We start from the raw sequence: 18,920 nt of genomic DNA on the forward strand, positions 1-18,920 counted from the left end.
TGACTATCATATTTAAGCATATTTCACTGCTATTTGGTAACTTCACAACAGTCAGCCATACCAGCACCCATACCACTATGTCTTAAGTTATCCTTCCTCCCTTAAACATTTATGTTCATCCTTTCATAAAGAAGATTCATTCTATGAACTGTTCTTTATAGTTTCTTGCTTCAGAGTATTCTATTAAAAGGTCAAAGATTCATTACTGATAACTGCTTTTGAGAAGTTAAGGGTCTCATTAAAATGGGTTTCTTGTACTTTCCTGTGATAAACTGATGAATTGGGTAACAGACAGTTCAAATTACTCCATGAATAGGAAAGAGAGGTTGGAACCTGCTGCTCAACAAGAAAACCCACAGCTCAACAAAAGCAGGTTTGGTTTATTTGAATGATTTCATTAAATATTCTACAAAGGTAACAAATTGCAGCACAAAGCGCAGTCATACAAGAAGCGCAATGCCTGGTTTTAGTGCAAAACATACAACTAACTACGGCCAGGGAAGCCCCAAGTTTGAATTCATTTTATTTATTTATTTATTTTTTACAGTGTACATTGTTAAATAATGTAAAGAAAACGCTTGTAATTCAGAAACAGATTTTATGTGGAAAAAGATACTCAAAGTGTAATATTAAACAAAATAATTTAACAGTTCAGTAGCATTAGTTTATTCCTCTAGACTTCAGTTATTCATCCACAGGAGGGAAGAAAAAAAAATCAATGGTAAATAAAACCAGTTCTTGCATAACATTAAGTGAAAAACGACTTCAAACTTACTAGATCAAAATTAAATAACCATGTGCTGCATTGAGCTGATTAGTTCCCCTGTCATGAAATATTCCCCTTGTTTCATTACTGCCTCAGGTTTGTAACTGCTCCTTTACATAGAGCATGCTTCCACCCTACACTTGGTGTATTCAGGAAATTCTTCTCTGCATCCATTCAGACCAAAAAGCAGAAGGTTTCTGTTCTACTTTAGCAGCAGGGACCCCCCCTGCCATTTTCTGCCTGCTTTTCCATCGCACTCGCAGCTATGAGCCTCCTCTCTCATTCTGTAGTTCTTGTCCTCACATTAGTTACAAAGAGTAAAACCCCAAAGCTGAGGAACTGTTGGAATCCAGCCACCTTGCCACTAGCTTTCACCCTTAGACTTTCATCTCTAGCTTGTGCATGCCCTTTCTGCCAAAACTGCTGTTAAAAAAAAAAAAGTGAGACAAAACAAACAGACCTTGCGCTTTTGTTTTTAAAGATAAGAGTGAGAACATTTAGAGACAGAAAAACTCCTTATTAAGGCTCCACAAGGGAATAGCGCTCCCAGGAGAAAATTCAGGCAAGTAACATCTCCTTGATGCACCAACTTCTAGGATGTGACTGAGCTACTCCCAAGTACCAGGAAGCAGTACTTTGACCCTTCACAGATTTTTGCAGCACTGTATAAATACTGGTTGGTATTATTTTTACTTTGAAGAGGGAACCAGTATTTTTAAATATGAAAAGGGAAAATGAATAAAGCAGAAGGTACAGTACAGTTACTAAGAGGTGACAGTTGATTACAGTCCTGGTACCAGTCTGAAATTCTTTAAGTGAACAAAATCATAAATCCTCCAGATAAGACAGAGGAAACTTCTTGATGCCGGCTGTTTCAAGTGCATCCATTGCCGGCAATGGACATTGCACCAGGACAGTCTATTCCTGGCTTTAATGAATTAAGAAAAAAAAAATAAGAAAAGCAATCCCAGCAGACAAGCCCACACCAACGAGCAATGACACCTCTCCCTCATACCACATCCTGACCAAACATTTTCACCACTTCACAGGTGGAGTCAAAGCCACATCTTAAGTTGGACCTTTCCCAAGACACACGTTCTCCCCATCCTCTCTGTTTCTGCTCCAGACCTCTTAACACTTTAGACAAGACCAGTTAGTTTCACCTCAGCTTCGCCCGCCACCCTCCATCCTGCCCCCACCTGGTCCTCCTCACACCAGCAACTTGAGATCTGCGCACTTGGACAAGTTTCCCCACCACTCAGAACTTTATTCCAACCTACAGCCTCAATGACTTCCCCCTCCAAACACCTACTCTAGACAGTTGCAGTAACACTAAATAAACACTCCAACTGTTAACTCTTTAATGTCCCAATCACTAGGTACACATCCATCCTGCTCTGAACTTGCCCTCTGTCCATCTGGGGGTCTGCTGGGAAGATGATGCTAACTGCAGAAGCAATAGAAGTCCAAGGCACTAAAATATCCAGCAAGCATACTGGGAGAACAGACAAGTATTCAAGTACATTAATTTATACAATTTTACATTCACATTTATTTATCTAATACAATGAAAATACAAAGGAAAAAGTTAAAGTGTCTCCAATAAGTATAAGGATATAGCTAGCTTTTTTTCCATTTTTTCTTTTTAACTTTTTTTAACCCTCTATATTCCACTCATTTTTAAACTACTGTTGTCCAACAACATTTATATATCACAGTGTTTCCACATCAAAACTGATGGTAAGTACATGTCCGCAGGGAACTTTTAAAATTTTTAAACAATTTAAATTGCTCTAATGCTGCAGTCAAAGCTGTTAATATCTTACTTAAAGCAGTAATGACCTATCAAGCACGGGCTGCACTGCAAGTCCATTCGTGTGCCCCATCATTCTGGAGCCAAATACGATTGTTTGGGGAGAGGGAGAGGAGGGGGATTTGGACAGCTTTTCTCCTGGTCTTGGTTCTTCAGGGAGAGATGAGAAGTGTGCTAAAGCCTCATGCTAGGATTCACCTCTCCCATCTCAACACATGTGGATTCAGCCTCAAACCACAGAGGAATTTTACAGCAAGACCGCATTAACTGACCCCATGACTTATCTTCACAGCTCTCCTTCCATAGAGAGCAGGACCACTCAGTCAAAAGCACTGTCCCATCATAAGGATGCTGATCATCCTCCTCCCCCTTGAAAGTGTGTGGGGAAACTCCCTTTACAGAGAGCTGACAGCAATGGTTGAAAAAGGGAAATTCTTTCCCAGTCTGGCAAGCTACCAGTTCATTGCAGCACTAGTAATTGACACAGGGCCCCATCTCCCTCCCCATGTCCTGTCCCAAGGTCTAGCCAGCATGGTTTCCAAGCATGGCTAAGTGGTCCGCAGGTTGGAGCCTGGGGGGTTGCTGATAGATTTCTGCAAATTGCTGATGTTGAAGCTCTGCAAAGATGCGGCACCTACGGGCTGGAACTGGCCAAGTGGCTGCTGTGCTGGACCACCTGGCCCACTCCATGGAGCTGCAAAAGATGCTGCTGGGTAACCGTACTGCTGCGGAGGGCACATAGCCTTTGTGAAGGGACCTAAAGAGGTAGCTGATGCTGCAGAGATGGGCGTAGCACCCAGGGAAGATGTCATAGAGATACAGAGCTGACCTGGTGCTGAGAATTTTCTTGCCATTCCAGGGCCCTGAAAGAAAATCCAGCCCCCAAAAGAAGTTATACAACTGTGCTTAAAAATCATAGGCTACCCCCTTGGTCCACAGGCCATACAAAATGGATGTTTACAAGAACACATAATGGTCGTCTTCTCTAGTCATCCCATTCCCTTCCACAGCAGGTGGCATAACCCCGCACATGAAAGATATAGCCAGCATCTTTCTAGAGCAGCTGTCCAGGCTACATGGAAACTCTACTCTAGCTACGTTTGGTACCCTAACAGATAGGGATGACACCAACAGTGTCTTGCCATAAGTGTTCATGGGTTAAATCTTACCTCATAGTTGCTATGCCCTTTGCCAACTTTCTTGCCAGATAGGTTCATGGCATCTCGGGCCCAATTATCTACCAGCTTGTGCAGGTCATCTGTGAAAGTCCCTTTTCGGCTAGAGGCAATAGCAGGAGGCTGAGACTGGGGTGCTTGGCTGTTCACTGTAGCCCCGACTGTGTTAGTGCTGCTGGTCCCTAAAAATACAAGAAACGGGAATCAAAACTCTGGTTAAAATAAATAAATAAATAAATAAATCACATTTCTCTAGTAAATTTAATAATTGTGGTAATGGCACAACAATAGAGAGCCAGTTAAAATGCCATGCACGTTAATCCTACATTTCAATTCCAGGACGCGCTGAACAGGGAATTACAAGGATTCCTACAGTCATTTTTTTCAGATTAATGGTATTTTGTAGATATGTTTACTTTTCAAGAAGTGCTGTAAGCAGTCATCTTAAGAGAGGAAGAGTAGCAGCCCACAGGTCTTTGTAGAGGAAGGAGGAGATTAGATTTCAACACCAAATGAAGGTACAGTCATGTCATTCTCTCATTCTACACCTTTTAATCAGCAGCAACCACTATCAGCACAAATCAATTTCACCTTGGAGGACAATGCTGGATGCTGAGTAAGGAGCAGTACAATCAGCATAGCCAGCTACTCTGTAGAAAGTTATCTCCACTTCGTAGAATGGAGAAAAAAAATTCACCCAGATTACACAAAGAAACACAATGAGAAACAGCAACTGTTGTTTCCAATAGCTGCCATACTTATGTTCTTGAGGATAACCAGATGGGACTGTCTTCATCCACCAAACAGCCAGGATCAGCAGGGGAAGTCTGCACTGCATTAAATTTTGCTTTTTGCCTCTGAAAGCATTTTTTGGCCATTATGTTCAGATTTCCTATGTCAGAAGAACAAGCATTTCAGATGCAAACAACTAACACAGCTTAAAAGAAGGCAAAAATGAGAGTAGTTCCTTGAACATGCTTTATAAATTTTTCCATTCACTGGGCTGATTGCATGAACACAAAATGCCTTCACATAAATACGAGGCTTCGCTTCTGTTAGAAAGCTCGTTGAAATTTTTCCTGTAGAAAATATCTAGAAGCAGTTTTGTTTTCAATAGCCTCACTGTCCCCCTCACACTTGTAAACAAACAACTGCACTCTGATGTAAGCTTTTCAAAGACAGATACTGTATCAGTACTAGAGGAGATTGTATATTATCAGGTAAGTGTCCTAAATTCCTAGCAGTATTGCAAAGTATTCTCCTTTACATATGTTAAAGTTATGGTTAACCATTAGGCCCATAAGTCTTCTTTGAAGGACATGGTAAAGGCAGAACAAATCCAGAGTTTTCAAATCTGGTTAGTACAAAACCAATTAAACACAACAAAAAAAGCATCTTGTCGCTGCAGCACTAAACGCAGCATTCCTTGCAAGCACACATCCTCAGCTACTTGCTTCTCAAAGTTACTCAAACATTTCTATTCGCATGCTCTTAAGACTGCAACTGGGAAATCTAGAAAAACCTGAGTGTATGGCAGACATTCGTGAAGAAAACTGGTTAAAAGTGGAGCATTGAAAAGCCCAGCAGCGAAATCACCATCTCTATGGCAGAGGCCAAATGACAGAGTCACTTTCTCTTGCCTGACAACTAATTCGGCTGTACCGCTTTCCCTAGCTAATAGCCACAGTCCTTGCAACTTCTGCATCTCTGAAAGAACAGGCTCCAAATCCCTCCCCTGTGGGAATGTTTCACATTAAGGAGTGAATTAGGTAGGTGACATACTTACTATGCAGGACAATTAAGCAAAGTGTTACTGCCTCTAGTAGTGCTGAAGAGGAAAGGATACATCCCCCTCCCACCAGTTCCAACTCAAGCATGAAAGTGGCTCCCGTCCGGCTGCCCGCAAGCAGGGCAGCAGTCCCCACAGGCAGGCAGACCCATGCAACGACACATGTGATAAGGAAGGAATAAAGGTTCCCTAACCAGGGCGTGCAGCAGCAGCTCAGATGAAGAGTGATAGGAACACTAAGAGTGGCAAGGAAAATCTACGATGATATAATGAGAACCTTAAGCATGCAAAATGTGGAAAGGGCTTGGAATACACTTATTAAATAACAGCAATGATATGAAAAGTGAAATTAAGAGAAAACAGGCAAAAGCAACAAACGTACTCAAGAGGAGTTGTCAATAGCAGTAATAATCACATTCCACTGTCAGGGTTCATGCAGGGATTGACACACTCTCTCTCATCCTCTTCACGATGGCCAATATTTGCTTTTAATATTTCACATTTCCACTTTAATCAGTAAGCATACAGCTTACAACCTGGGATCCTGGACCTACTCTGGAGAGCTTCCTCAGGCCATGGAAGGAAGAGAATTAATCAAGGTATACCAGAGTGCATTCATCTGAAGATGTGAAACGTGATTTAGGAACGTTTTTGAGCGGTTTTGAAGAGGCTGGATTTGTTCAGGGTTTGGGGGAGGTGGGAAAGGTGGGAGGCAATGAGAATTTTGTCTACAAAAATGATTTTGTCAGGGAGCTCCCATCTCAGGTCACAGACAGTCAGACAAAGGCAGATCAGCCTACGCTGTTAAAGGTGAGCTATAAAACTACTAGAACTCCCACGTAATGTCAGTTTAGAAAACGACTTCTCTGGAATTTTGTATTTCAGCTCCAATGTAATCGCTACCTGCAGAGGATGCCATCCAGAAGAGTGTGAAAGGGAAGTGCTTCAACTTGTAGCATTCAGTGGAGACAACCCCCCACATTCCTGCTCAGTCACAGCAACCGTCCCCAGTTCTGCTCTGACATGAAGGATCTGAAATGAAACAGGCTTCTCCCTCTTCAGCCTGCTACCTAAAATACCTTCATTCTGCCCTCTTATTTTTCCCCCCCATAAGCCAAGAGTCAAAAGACACCTATTAAACAATCTTAAATTACAAACACACACAGGCATTTCTAAGCATTTCTTGCTTTGGGAGACACCTTTGAGATCTCCGATGGCTTACTCTATGTTGAAGGAGTCTCTGCAATTGGGTCTGTGACAGAACTGGCAAACCCAGTCAAATCTGTAAACAAAGCAGCTGCTCAAAGGTATAATTTTAGTACGTTACAGTGAGCAACTGACCCTAATGCTCAATTCACTGCCATTACCGGTGAGCAAAGAGCTCCATAGTGAAGGCGAGCTGCTCCTTGCCTCCACTTGTCTGCAGCAGTAGTAGCCAGACTATTAAATATGCTAACAAAGGAGTACACATTAGAGGGCATAACAGAGACAGACAGATGCTGTGCTGGAGACAGAGTCAGGGAGGTAAGGCTTCAGTGACCAGAAAAAGCTGATGAATAGCTTTACAATCAGGAATCGGAGATAACAGAAATAAGATAATTACTACAGAGCTGGTTGCAAGGACAGACTTTTTTCACCATCTTCCCTGAAGCACAAAGAGAGAGCAATTTGTTAAAAGGTAAGAGAAACAGTGAGAAATGTTTAGTATCAGCAAACAGTACGAAAAGCTCGGTGAGAAACAGAGGACACAGCACTGCAGGACTCTGCTTGTGTTGTAGTAACACTCTTGCAAATTACTACTGGGACATTCTAGGAAAAATCCAAAAGGTTGGTCTGACAGTTTAATCGGTTGGACTTTCAGAAAAAGAAGAACCCCAGCCTCCTGCATTTGTTCTTCAAAATTCCTAAACTGTAGTGAAGAATGTTAGGAAATGTTACTGTTACAACTGGTTACCACAAAAGGAAAAAGCAAGTAAATCTTCCACTTCTGTCAGGAAGTAGAAAGCATTTTAACAGCTGTAAAAGTATGATTACTTCACAAAATGAGGAGAATTTGATAGGTTAAGTGCTTTCCTAGTTTGTTCCCCCATTTTCCCAAGTTTTCCCAGATCAGAGGAACTGTTCAGACTTTCCCTGCCAAGCTGTACCACTCTGTTTCTCCACCTGCACAGTTAAAAGCATCAGTTACTGCACTGTTTCCTCAATGCTGCTGATTCTAAACGAGCATCTTTTCCAGTTGTCACTCTCCGCAGTAGACTGCGATAGCATCTCAAGGACAAGACTCCAGGAAGCAAGCAACCTGTGACAAGCCAAGAGCCAGGCCAAGCTGTGCCATGCCTTTACAAGTATTACCTGCTTTTACAGGACAGCTACAACAAACTTCTCAAAAGGAATCCATTTCACTTATCGCCAATCCCATGAGCAAGAGATATACATGCCAAAGGATTCCTTTTATAACCAGATGATGTACAATTTGCAGCAAGTCAAGGCCTCATAAGTACACAGTACACTCTCATACATTCAGCTTATTGCCAATTCCAGAAATGGAATGGCTGTTCTTTATACTCCCACCCCCAAAAAAGGATAGGCCAGACTAAAGATAATTTTAAAAAGTTAGCTTTGGTAAGAATTTAACCTCTTCCTAGAAAGAAGCCATAAATCTTTGAATTGCAAATGGCAATTAGTGCACATCTGCACATTAATCTTCCAACCAAAACCAGTTAAGGATACTTGATTTGAAGGTCCACAAAAGAATTGCATACCATTAGTGCTTAAATCCCCAAATCCAGTGAAGTCAGACTGAGGTATCACTGCAAAACCCAACTGCCAGGAGAAGCCTTCCTCTCCCCCTGACTCCCTCCCTCCCTCCCGCCCCCCCAGAGGATGGAACTGGTTGCATTGCAGCTGTCTCTGTAGAAGACCAGGTCAAGTTGCTGCACACGTATATCTGGCTCAGCTGAGCTGCAGCCTACTGTAGCAAGGCAGATGCTACAGATGTGGGGGACTGGCAGGTAGGTGCAGCAATCAAAGGTCTCTTTACAGCACTTACAGCTTTCTCATACCAAGTCATTCCAGAGGGTGAGAAACAAATGTCAGAGCATTCAAAGGGTCCAGCCTGCAGAAGCAGCATGGGAAACRTGGCAGCACTCCCAATAAAAGGCATCACATTAGCAGCCTCAGCTCAAGCGTATCAGTACTTCAGACAATCACATCAGAAGTTTGAGGATCTCTTTTTAATCTGGCCTAATGCAAGTTCAAGTGAAAGGATTTTAAAAACATCTGGAAGATAACTTGTGTGGGTTGACAGGATGTCTGAAGACATCTAATTCCCATCTTCACCACTATTTGTGGCATATTTAGTCTGTCTCCTAGTCACAGTAAGAATTTCTAAACCTGGGCCCATTAGTAGCTAAGGATCTCTTGAGTTTTCCTGAAAATATTTTACAGATGGGTTTAATCCCCTCAGCACTTTGATCTTTAACTACCCTTCTGCTAATGAACATAAGTCAGTTTTAACTGCCTACCGGTGGCATCAATGCTCTGCACTGCAGTCAGCACTAGTGCTGACAGCATGCAAAAATGCATTCAGCTTGCACAGTAGTTTTACTGCTGGAAAAAGTAAACCTTTCCCCTATCAGTTACAACAATACCACCCAATGAAAGAGTAATTTGGGAAACACAAACCTTCCTCATTGTTTCACTAGAAAAACGCCTCCCTCCCAACTCTCATGTTTGATAATACATGCTGAAGCGTAATTACTAGGCAGGCCAAAAGTATAGGCCCACGTACCCACATCTTGCAACCTCTCCCCAGTTTCTGCCATTTCACTGAACTATCCAGAGAGGTTTCCACCCAAAGCTTACAGAAGTTGGTGCTTGTCACTATGAGTTTTATTAACACGAGAACCCAAACTTCTAAAGGTGCACCAAGAACAGCTCAGCTGAGCCATGGGATGGGAGGGAATACAAAGTGGCAGATGACAATGGGCTGCATGAAACAGTCAGATCCAAGCAGCAGAAAAAAACCAAAAAGACAAAACAAAAAACAGACAAGGAAGGAGTAAAGGTGTTACACACAAAGAGCCAAGCAGGGCGTACTCAGAAATCGGGTCCTCCTGCCACCAGGCTTGAACGTCACTCTCTCAGATGCACAGTTAAACTTCGCACAGCCTGTGAGAAAACAAAAACGGGAAGAACAGAGAAAGGAGAGGAGAAGAGACAGAACACCACTACAAGATGTTAGCAACTYGAGGTTGGAGGGGTGAAATGCATTAACACGGCACACAAGAACAAGCCTCAAAGAGTGGACCAAGGAGTATGTAGACACAATATATGGAGCGAAGAGACTCTCTCCAATACCTCCAGACATTAGGCCAAGTTTGCTCTGTTAATCTCCGGCATATAACCCAACTATAAGGTTGCAGTCCATAGGAAAGCCAAATCCTGGCAGAAGTATCCAATTAGAAAAGGTACTGTGCAACTCTAAGTACAGGGAAGCACAAGTAGCTCCAATGTACTGGAAACAGTTCATTAAAAAAACATTCTATAGAAAATTCCTCCCAAAAGCCTTTTTCCATTTTCTGTTTGTACTTCTCCAGTTCTAGCAAAACCACTTGTTAAAACTGATGCATTCAATCAGCCTATGGGAAAGCTTTTCAAAATGGTGTTAAAAGATAAAAATCGGAACAACTAAGTTCACAGAAGTAAAGGAATCATAACCTATCATCCCCTCAATGATGGGCAGAAAAAAAAACCTTCCCTCCCAAATTAATCAGAAATGAGTCTTCGAGAAATTATTTAATAACATAATAAGAAATTACAAGTAATCCATGACTTGAGTAAGATGAGCAGTTTATTCCTACCATTCCATCCTCCTACGCTAAGTCTTCCTTCCGGGACAACTCTTCAATGCACAATTGCAGAACAGGAGTCTTTTTTTCACCTCAGATTACTAAAAACCTCCACTGATAGAAACAGCCAAAGCAGTTTTGGCATCTAAAGGACTTTCAGTGTCTTCTGAAGTTTCCTACCATTTCAGTTATCTGTTTGCACAAAAATTGCTCCTCCCCTTCCTTAAATCTCACTTCACATTTGCCTTCCCATTCTCATCTGTCTCTTCATCCTTTCAGCTTTTAGCTAACGCCTTTCTTCCAGATCAGAAGAATACCACAGCTATCATAGTCCCTTCTTTTGTATTCTCCTCAGTGTTTTCACTAGAGCACAGGGGGTCATATACTATGTATTCATCACTTCAGCAAAAACTTCAACTCACTTCACCTATGCAAGAACCTAGAAATCTAGTCGCAAAAAAACATTCTTATTAGTCTCCAAACATATGTCAAATTCCCAATCTACTTTACAATATGTATTAAAATCAAGTTTCATCAGGTTGAGCATTTCTCAAAAATAACACTGGTGCAAGACTTGACACTAATTCCATCTAAAGTCTTACCTTGGCCTGGTGCAGAAAGGCTTGGTACTGAAAGGGCACCATCACTGGTAAAGGCAGAGTAGAGATTTTCGCTAGAAGGTGAAGGTTTGAGGGGCTGTAACAAATGGTTCTGTCCAGTCTCTGGCATGCTACCAGGAGGATGAAGAGTCTGCTGTGGAGGCAAGACTGACGGTGCACTCTGAGCTGACAAATTGCCTACAGGAAGAATCAAGACAAAAGACGTTTAACATTTCAGCTTTCCCAAATCATTTTCCAAGTTTTTGTCGTTGCTCCCAATGAATAGGAGAAAGAACAGAGGAAAGCATGACTTGAACATTTGGGGGGGGCGGGGAGTGAAGTCACTAGCAAGTAACTCAAATGCTCATTTGAGATATTATGCCAGTGATACAGGGAAAAAGTGCTGGGGAAAAAAAAGCCACCCGAAGGACATAATCCTCTGGTCAAGCATGACAATCAAGGAGGAGAACAAAAAAAAAAGAAAAAGAAAAAAAGAAATCCACACACCACAGCAGGCACAGCGAGGAGGGAACCACTATATAAGTTTGCAAGAAGTAGTATTCATCTGATTTAATTTAGTTTTAAGGCAACTATGTCCCAGCTCACTGCCACATGCTCATACATAGRTCCTCTATAACATAACAAAATAAAAGTGAACACCCTGGGTGACTGGATATATACGTACCCTGCTGCATTATGTGGATTTACCAAAAATATGCTGTAAGCAGTAACAAGTACTTCTGCTCACAATGCTGGCCCTCCCAATATCGTTTACTCAGTGCCACAGGATTTGAGGGATATCTATACCTACATAGCAAAGATCTGAAATCCATGCCATTCAAACAGTCATAGAACTATTTTTCTGAGTTCTATTTTGTATGAAAATAGTTTTAATAAGAATGGAATCCTTCACTATTGAAATTTTTTCTCATGCAGTTTGGAAAGTATAAAAACACTACTCCATAGAAATTCACTACTTTGACATCTATCAGCTATTATTTTAGTTTCTGAAGTGTAAGGATACTAGCAACACTAAGCTCAAGTGCTACTAAAGTAGAGAGGGGGGAAAAAAAAAGTATCCCTGAATGTGAGCAAAGAGACCAGTTCCGTTCTGTAAAATCAGATGCAGAAGGGAACAAAAAAAGTTTATCTAAAAAACAAAGTTTTTCCCCATACTTTAAATTTATACTTTTCACTCCTGAAGGGATATTCCCCACTCTTCCTAATCAGAGCCCTGTGACTAGTCTCTACAAAATAAAGCCCACAACTTTAGAACTACTCTAATGAAACAATATAATACACTGAACTTTCAGTCTACAAACTAGCAAAAGCCATTTATAAGTTTTTAAATTTAAAGGTCTCTCTTTAAAGATCATTTAAAGATCACAGCATGAGACAGAACCAACAACGTACTATCTACATTAGAAGTCATACTGGCACTCAAAAGACTTGGAGAAAGTCTTACCTGATAGCTGAGGGCTCTTATTTCCCTGGGAGCTGCTACGACTGGACTTGCTGCTTTTTCCTTTAGTGGGTCGTCTCCTCCTTCCCGAAAGGGGTGCAGCCGGGGGGATAATTACTGCAGGTGGGATCTTTCCCAACTTTGTGTATAGTGATTCAATCTCCTGCTTCTGGCGGCTCTGCAGCTCCTGGATCTCTTTAAGGTGCCTAAAAAGTTACAGAAGAAAATTACTTAAAAAACATTATATATATGCACTATRTTGTATAATATATATGTATATTGTACATGTACAATCATATGCATACACATACAATCCTCTCCCCTCCCCCCCCACCCAAACATGACCATCTTTAGTCAAACTCCCACTAACATGCAAGACAGGATGAAATACATCTTGACCACAAATAACCACTGAATGCAGAATGGCAGAATACTTGCCATTTTTCATTGTGRTCTAATTGTGGCTGGAATTCCAATATGAAGTTCCCAATGTTGTAATTATAAACCCAGGATAAACAGAAGTACAAAAAAGGACATACAACTACTGCAGAAGGTCTGATCATTCAACATAAATGCTACAGGAATAACTAATTACTCATTTTCTGAGAGGTATGGCCTTGGAGACTTCCACGTTACTATTGTGTATATAACAGCTCTGAAAATTTGATACAAGATATAAAATTGCCAGCTGCCATTAAAAAAGTTTGACTTCCAACATAAATAAATTAGTTGGTCACATTCCTTGACTTTTAAGCTTTTTTCTAAGTCAATGAGGATTCTTCAGGAGGAGAGAGAGAACCATCAGAAATGCCAGAAGTGCATGTTAGAAATGCAGAGCTGTTTGCCATTTAAAATAAGACATCAATATTTCCAATAGCTACTAAATTTCAATGATATGCATGAACTATAAATCTGCATAGTCTCATCTCATCCATAGTTTGACAAACAATGTACATATAAACACAGGCATTAAGACTACAGATTAGAAAATTAAGGATAGCAAGTGCGGATATGCATTTTTGGAATAATTATGTACTTCTTTACCTCTAAAGAATCTTACTTACCACACAAACACTGACAATCAGTCCTGACATTTAGCAAAAGTTTAATCTTTTAAAGTAATCTACCTTTCTTTTTTTAAATAAAAAGTATGGTCTAGATGAAATGAAAAGAAGTTCATATAGTCTTCGTTACATATATTGCACACCTGACCACTTATTTTACCCTCAAAAGGGAAGGGGGGGGGGATCTTACTTCTCCCGTAACCGACGGAGTTCCAATTTCAAGTCTTCATCTTCAATATCTGACTCATTGTCGCTGCTCATGTAAGAAGAGTTGAATGAGTTGCTAAGACTCTGAACAGGGAGGCTGATCTTTGACCCCTGGAGCTGGAGGGAGTCTGGGCTCCCCGAGCCGTCATCCAGCTCCTTAGCCATCCCGCTCAAGAAGGCGGCCTCCAGCTCTGAGGACGGGCCATTCATGTGTGGGGACTGCCTTGCCTCCAATTCTTTCTGAGGAGCTGCAGCTGAAGCAGCAACTTGTTCCAAGTCCACAGAGAGAGGAAGAGTCATTGGCTCTTTCTCTGTGCAGGTGATCTCATCCTGAGTCTTGGACACTGAAAAGCGCCCCACTTGATCCGTTGCTGTTGTCACCTGGAAGCGCCCAACCTTAGTAGGCTGACCAACATCTACTGGCAATTGCACCACAGGAACCGGGCGAGGAATACCATCTACCGCATCCAAGGATGAGCCAGCAACAGCCTCACTTTTCCGACTGCCAGCCTGCTTTACCAGTGTACTCTCTGGGCTACTGCCAGAAAGAGATGAAGATTCAGAGGAGGTGGTTTCAAATTGCACTGGCTTCATTTCAGGTTTGTCACTCTCTTTTAGCACATCATCCACTGCCACTGAGACCTAGGATAGAAACATAAATCAAGCAGACTTTTAGTTCTTCCTTAACATGGTGTGCCGATTTACCTCTCAAAAGTATGAAGTATCTGAGAGGGGGAAAATAACTAGTTTCCTTGCAATGCCACATGGAAGGTTTCTTCCACCCTCCAAGTACCRTGCTGCCACACAAAAACAACAGTTCTAGATAATTTGGATGATTTAACTCCAAGAAACAAAAGATTCAGAGGAGACTTCCTTCACAGACAGGACATAAAGTGAATATCCCAGCATTAAGTTAACCAAAAAACCAGCGAACTTTAAAGACCAAGGCCAACAATCACACAGCTAAGGCCTGACGTGATGAACTGCTGTCTTCATGAACTAGACCTGTATAATCTAGTGCAACCTCTGCCCTGAAAGAGAACAGTGTCTGAACAAAACACTGCATTCACAAGCTCAATATGGACATCTTCTCTCAATAGAAAAGTCTACCAAGAGGCAAACTGAGCTGGCAATAGGCAGCAACTGCTCAGCAAGGATTCTGGATCAATGACCAGATCAGTTTAACATTTCCTACCTGAAACCGTCCCATCTTAAGAATACCAGCTCCTGCTGGGGTAGCCATAGCGCTGCTCTCTCCACCACATGATGCTGAAGCTATGAAAGAGGAGAATGGGATGGAGAAGAAAATTAGAAACAAATTATTTGAATTCCAACCATTTCTTTTTATCTAGCTCAAACTTATCAGTTAACCCTTAGCAGGCCTTTGGATTCATTGAACCTGATCTCATTTCTCAACTTTACCATTTAGAATATAAAACTGCAGTTTTAAAATGAAGTATTTTTCTATAAAGTTTTCCTGCAAAGTACAGTAGCCAAAGAATAAAAAAAAACAGAGCCAGATTTATGTAAGGCGGCACTAGTAATAGGGATTTTCTTCATTTTTTATTTTAGGTCAGTACCCACAGCGATTAGCTGAATTTCACAAACGCCAAAGACAATGCATTAACAGAAAAGTGGTTAAATTAGAGAAATGCTATAAATCACATTTTTTTCAAAGCAGCCTATCTGAAGCCTTCAGAGCTGGATTCTTGGATGTCAGCTCCGAATTTTATTGCTATATGCACTGGTGGTATAAGGTTACAAAGCTGAGAAATAGCATTCTATTTTTATACCAGTTGTATTGGACAACTTGCTATGTTTATTAAGCAACCTCCCCCGTTCATTTACTTTTACCATCTAAACTTCAGCAGGCAAAAACCACCCCATTTTCTCATAAGAGAATGAGTTCTATGGTACAGTTTACTACCAACATGCCAAAACAGAACTATACTACTTTCCTATTGGTTTTATTCGCTTTTGAAGGTTTGCCATTGAACTTGAGGCATGTGCAAGTTATCAAATATTGGTTACTAATTAGTTTAGAAATAATTTTAGTACTACATTGACAGTCTCTGCAAAAAAAAAAAAAAAAAAAAGATTTTAAAAATTAAAATAAGCAGGGGAATACTGACTGGAAAGTCTCAAACACCCCTCTCCTCCCCCCCCAGAACTGCACTTGTTTCATACATCTAGCACATTCTAGAAGTTCACAGAACTGGTAAACTTTAAACTGTTGAACTTATTTAGATTTGAAAGTCATTGATCATTCAAGCTTCAATTGTTCATCATCCACTCAAACCTCAGTTGTTCTTTAGAAGCCAGAACACAGTCTTTTTCCTACTACCTTTAATTTTTTTAATTGTTTAATTTTCATTTCTCTATCTATACAGAAAGAAAACACTCTTAGGTTAGGAAGAGAGAGCCTACATATAGGACACAGCATAATGACACAAAATAAAAGGCCTTACTCTTGTTGCCAAGAATATATCACAAGACACAAAACAGTTCCTTCACATCCTGAAGCTGTACCTTAGCAGCGTACTTGAGATTCTTTGCAGGTCTTAATTTAGAATTTGGATGGCTTTAAATCCTCGATGAATTACTATAACATGTATATTATCATTCCCATCTCCTGGCCTACAGTGGAAAATTTCAGTCTAGTTATTAAAACCTAGTACACTTCCTTAAAAATTAAATAAAATAAAACATAAATAAATAAAAAATTTGCCATTTTCTGACTTATTAAAAAATTTCATATCCTTCCAGCTTGCTAGTCCATTCAATTTGGTGTTATAGCTCCAAGTTGAGGAACTATCTGAAACAATAAAAGGCTGTTTTACCATCTTTCGGAGACTGTGCTGCTGTGGACACCAGCCCGGTAACCGTTGTGGATGCTACTGAGGGCACAGACTAAGTTCAAGGGGGAGAAAAAAAAAAATTAGTTTGATCAAACTATATCTATCACATTGCACAATATAGAATCTTTTAATTCCATCAGGACTAAGGTATGGACTATGACAAGAATAACCAAGAGATTCTTTTAATCTCCAAAGCAAGCAACATCAGGAACAGATTTTGCACACTTTACGACCTGAGACTGCCAGCAGAACCTCCTCTTTTTCATTTTGCAGAAGTAACGCATAAGTAGTCACTTGGAAATCACAATGTCAGTCATTATCCTTTCTTCTATAGAACTTTTATTATAATCTTTAAAAAAGTTCAGATCCACACTTTAAACATCTCTCCCAAATGAAGACTGGCATACTGCTCATGTAGTATTCTTTTTCCCCTTATTCCATAGTTAGTTCCCCTTCTAGTTTGATACAATTGTCCAATGACTTCACCAGAAAAGCTGCATTAAGACCTAATACCAAAATCAGCCTCTAGGAATACAGAATATATTGCAACCTATACATTTTTTCCCCGTAACGTGACAGCATCACATCTGGTTGCCTCAGTCCCGCAGACTGAAAGGTCACGCTTCAGTCTACATTTGCACAGTCGAGTCAAAGAGCAGAATACTGAGCATTTTTATTTTAAAGAGTTTAAAGACTGGCACAGTGGTATTAAAGACAGTGACCTAAGAGCACGAACCCAAGAAAACATGGAAGTTATTCAAGACCACTAATTGCCAGCTTTGCAAACTTACACAGGCAGGAGCAGACGTCACTGGAACAGTCTCCGGACTAAGGGTTCTTCTCAGCTTAGCRTCCAGATCTTCCAATGGCTGCTGGGACTGATGAAAAAGGAAATAGTAAACAGCTGTCCTAGCCCAAGAGAGAGACACACTACATTTCAGAACTTCAGCCACATTTAATATCAAAGTTTAAAGCAGCCAGTACAGCTTCTATCACCTTTAGTTTCTACGTGGTTAAATTTAACATGTATAGCAAAACAAGACTAGAAGCAATTTAAATAACACATTTATTAAAAATAGAAAAGAAGTGTTAACTGGTATTTCTATTATTCCTTAAGTTGGATGTTTGCATTCCCACTCTGGTGAACTGTGTAAACACACTACGAGCCTCCAAGTTCTAAAGTTTATGATCCATAAGGAGGAGGTAGTAGTTTATATTATGGATTATGCAAACTCTTGAAGTAAGAAATTAAAAAAAAAATCACAAAAACAGGCTCTTAAAAGATTTCAAACACATACTTATTATTTCAAAAGCAAACATCTCAGACTGAGGATAACAGAGAAATTTTAAAAAAATCAAATTTTTTTTTAATTTCGAGTCAGAAATTGCCTCAAAGATGCTATCTGGATGGACTGACTTTAAGACGAAGAGGGGAATAGGGGCAGAGTCTCTCTCAAGTAGACTTGTTACTTAGATTTCAGCTGCTTGAGTCATCATTCAAAAAGACTCTCAAATTTGGCCAAATTACTAGGGGAGGGGAGGGGACAGGGAAGGCTGTGGGGAGGGAGATATCTAAAATTATCTTAAATATAAGAAAAGCTTGGATTCACTCAAAATTGTGAATTAGGGCCACATCCATAAGATAAATATGAAAGAAAACAAGTGTTGGCAGATATCATTAAGTTGGAATTTTGACCCCATACAAGTAGAAATTTCCATCCAAACTTTAGCATCATGAATCTTTCCAAGGCTTTTATATAAAAAAGCCAGCACTYGATAGGGCTGAAAGTGAGGGCATGGCAACATAAAAATGTTACCTTCCACTTTAAAGAAAGTTGGAGGCACTCAATAGCAAAGAAGAGCTTTCAACAGATTTGCCACGATCACATTGCTCCTGAAGTGTGGATTTCAAAACAAACAAAAAACTAAAACAAAAAACTCAAGAACAAAAAACCCCATATAAATTCCAAACAATTCCAATCAATTCCAAAACAAAAACAAAACAAAAAAAGAGGACAGACTCCTGCAGGACTCTGTTCAGGAATCAAAATCTCTAGCAGATAAGTGGACTAAGTTAATTCAATAATAATGTAAAATAAAGAGGAGATTTCATCTGGAATACTGTACAAGTTTTCATCACTCATGCTCACAAAAAGAGATTTAATCCAAATAAACAAATGAAGGAGCTGAGATATCAAAATGGTCAGGGTACAAAGATTCTGTTATGGAAGAAGGGTAGCAAAAATGAAGCTTGGGAAAAAAATAATAATCTGAATATACTTTAAAGACAAATTAAGAAATAAACAGAGAACAACTATTTAAGATTGAGGAAGAGTG

At 40.3% G+C, this 18,920-nt stretch overlaps 1 protein-coding gene across 1 annotated transcript in view; it reads right to left on the bottom strand.

The window, feature by feature from the left end:
- Nucleotides 1–360: 360 nt before the first annotated feature.
- WNK1 (WNK lysine deficient protein kinase 1) overlaps nucleotides 361–18,920 on the bottom strand; it is a gene marked incomplete at its 5' end in the record, with an annotated part of 110,683 nt that continues 92,123 nt past the window's right edge. Inside the window, 8 exons of the mRNA XM_026070333.1 lie at nucleotides 361–3,442; nucleotides 3,749–3,936; nucleotides 10,996–11,190; nucleotides 12,458–12,660; nucleotides 13,709–14,367; nucleotides 14,921–15,000; nucleotides 16,566–16,635; nucleotides 17,375–17,461. Coding sequence (XP_025926118.1) covers nucleotides 3,128–3,442; nucleotides 3,749–3,936; nucleotides 10,996–11,190; nucleotides 12,458–12,660; nucleotides 13,709–14,367; nucleotides 14,921–15,000; nucleotides 16,566–16,635; nucleotides 17,375–17,461 — 1,797 coding nt within the window. The remainder of the gene's footprint in view (nucleotides 3,443–3,748; nucleotides 3,937–10,995; nucleotides 11,191–12,457; nucleotides 12,661–13,708; nucleotides 14,368–14,920; nucleotides 15,001–16,565; nucleotides 16,636–17,374; nucleotides 17,462–18,920) is intronic.

This window comes from Apteryx rowi, unplaced genomic scaffold, assembly GCF_003343035.1.
Source record: "Apteryx rowi isolate R43461 unplaced genomic scaffold, aptRow1 scaffold_31, whole genome shotgun sequence".
In the NCBI taxonomy this organism is placed as follows: Eukaryota; Metazoa; Chordata; class Aves; order Apterygiformes; family Apterygidae; genus Apteryx; species Apteryx rowi.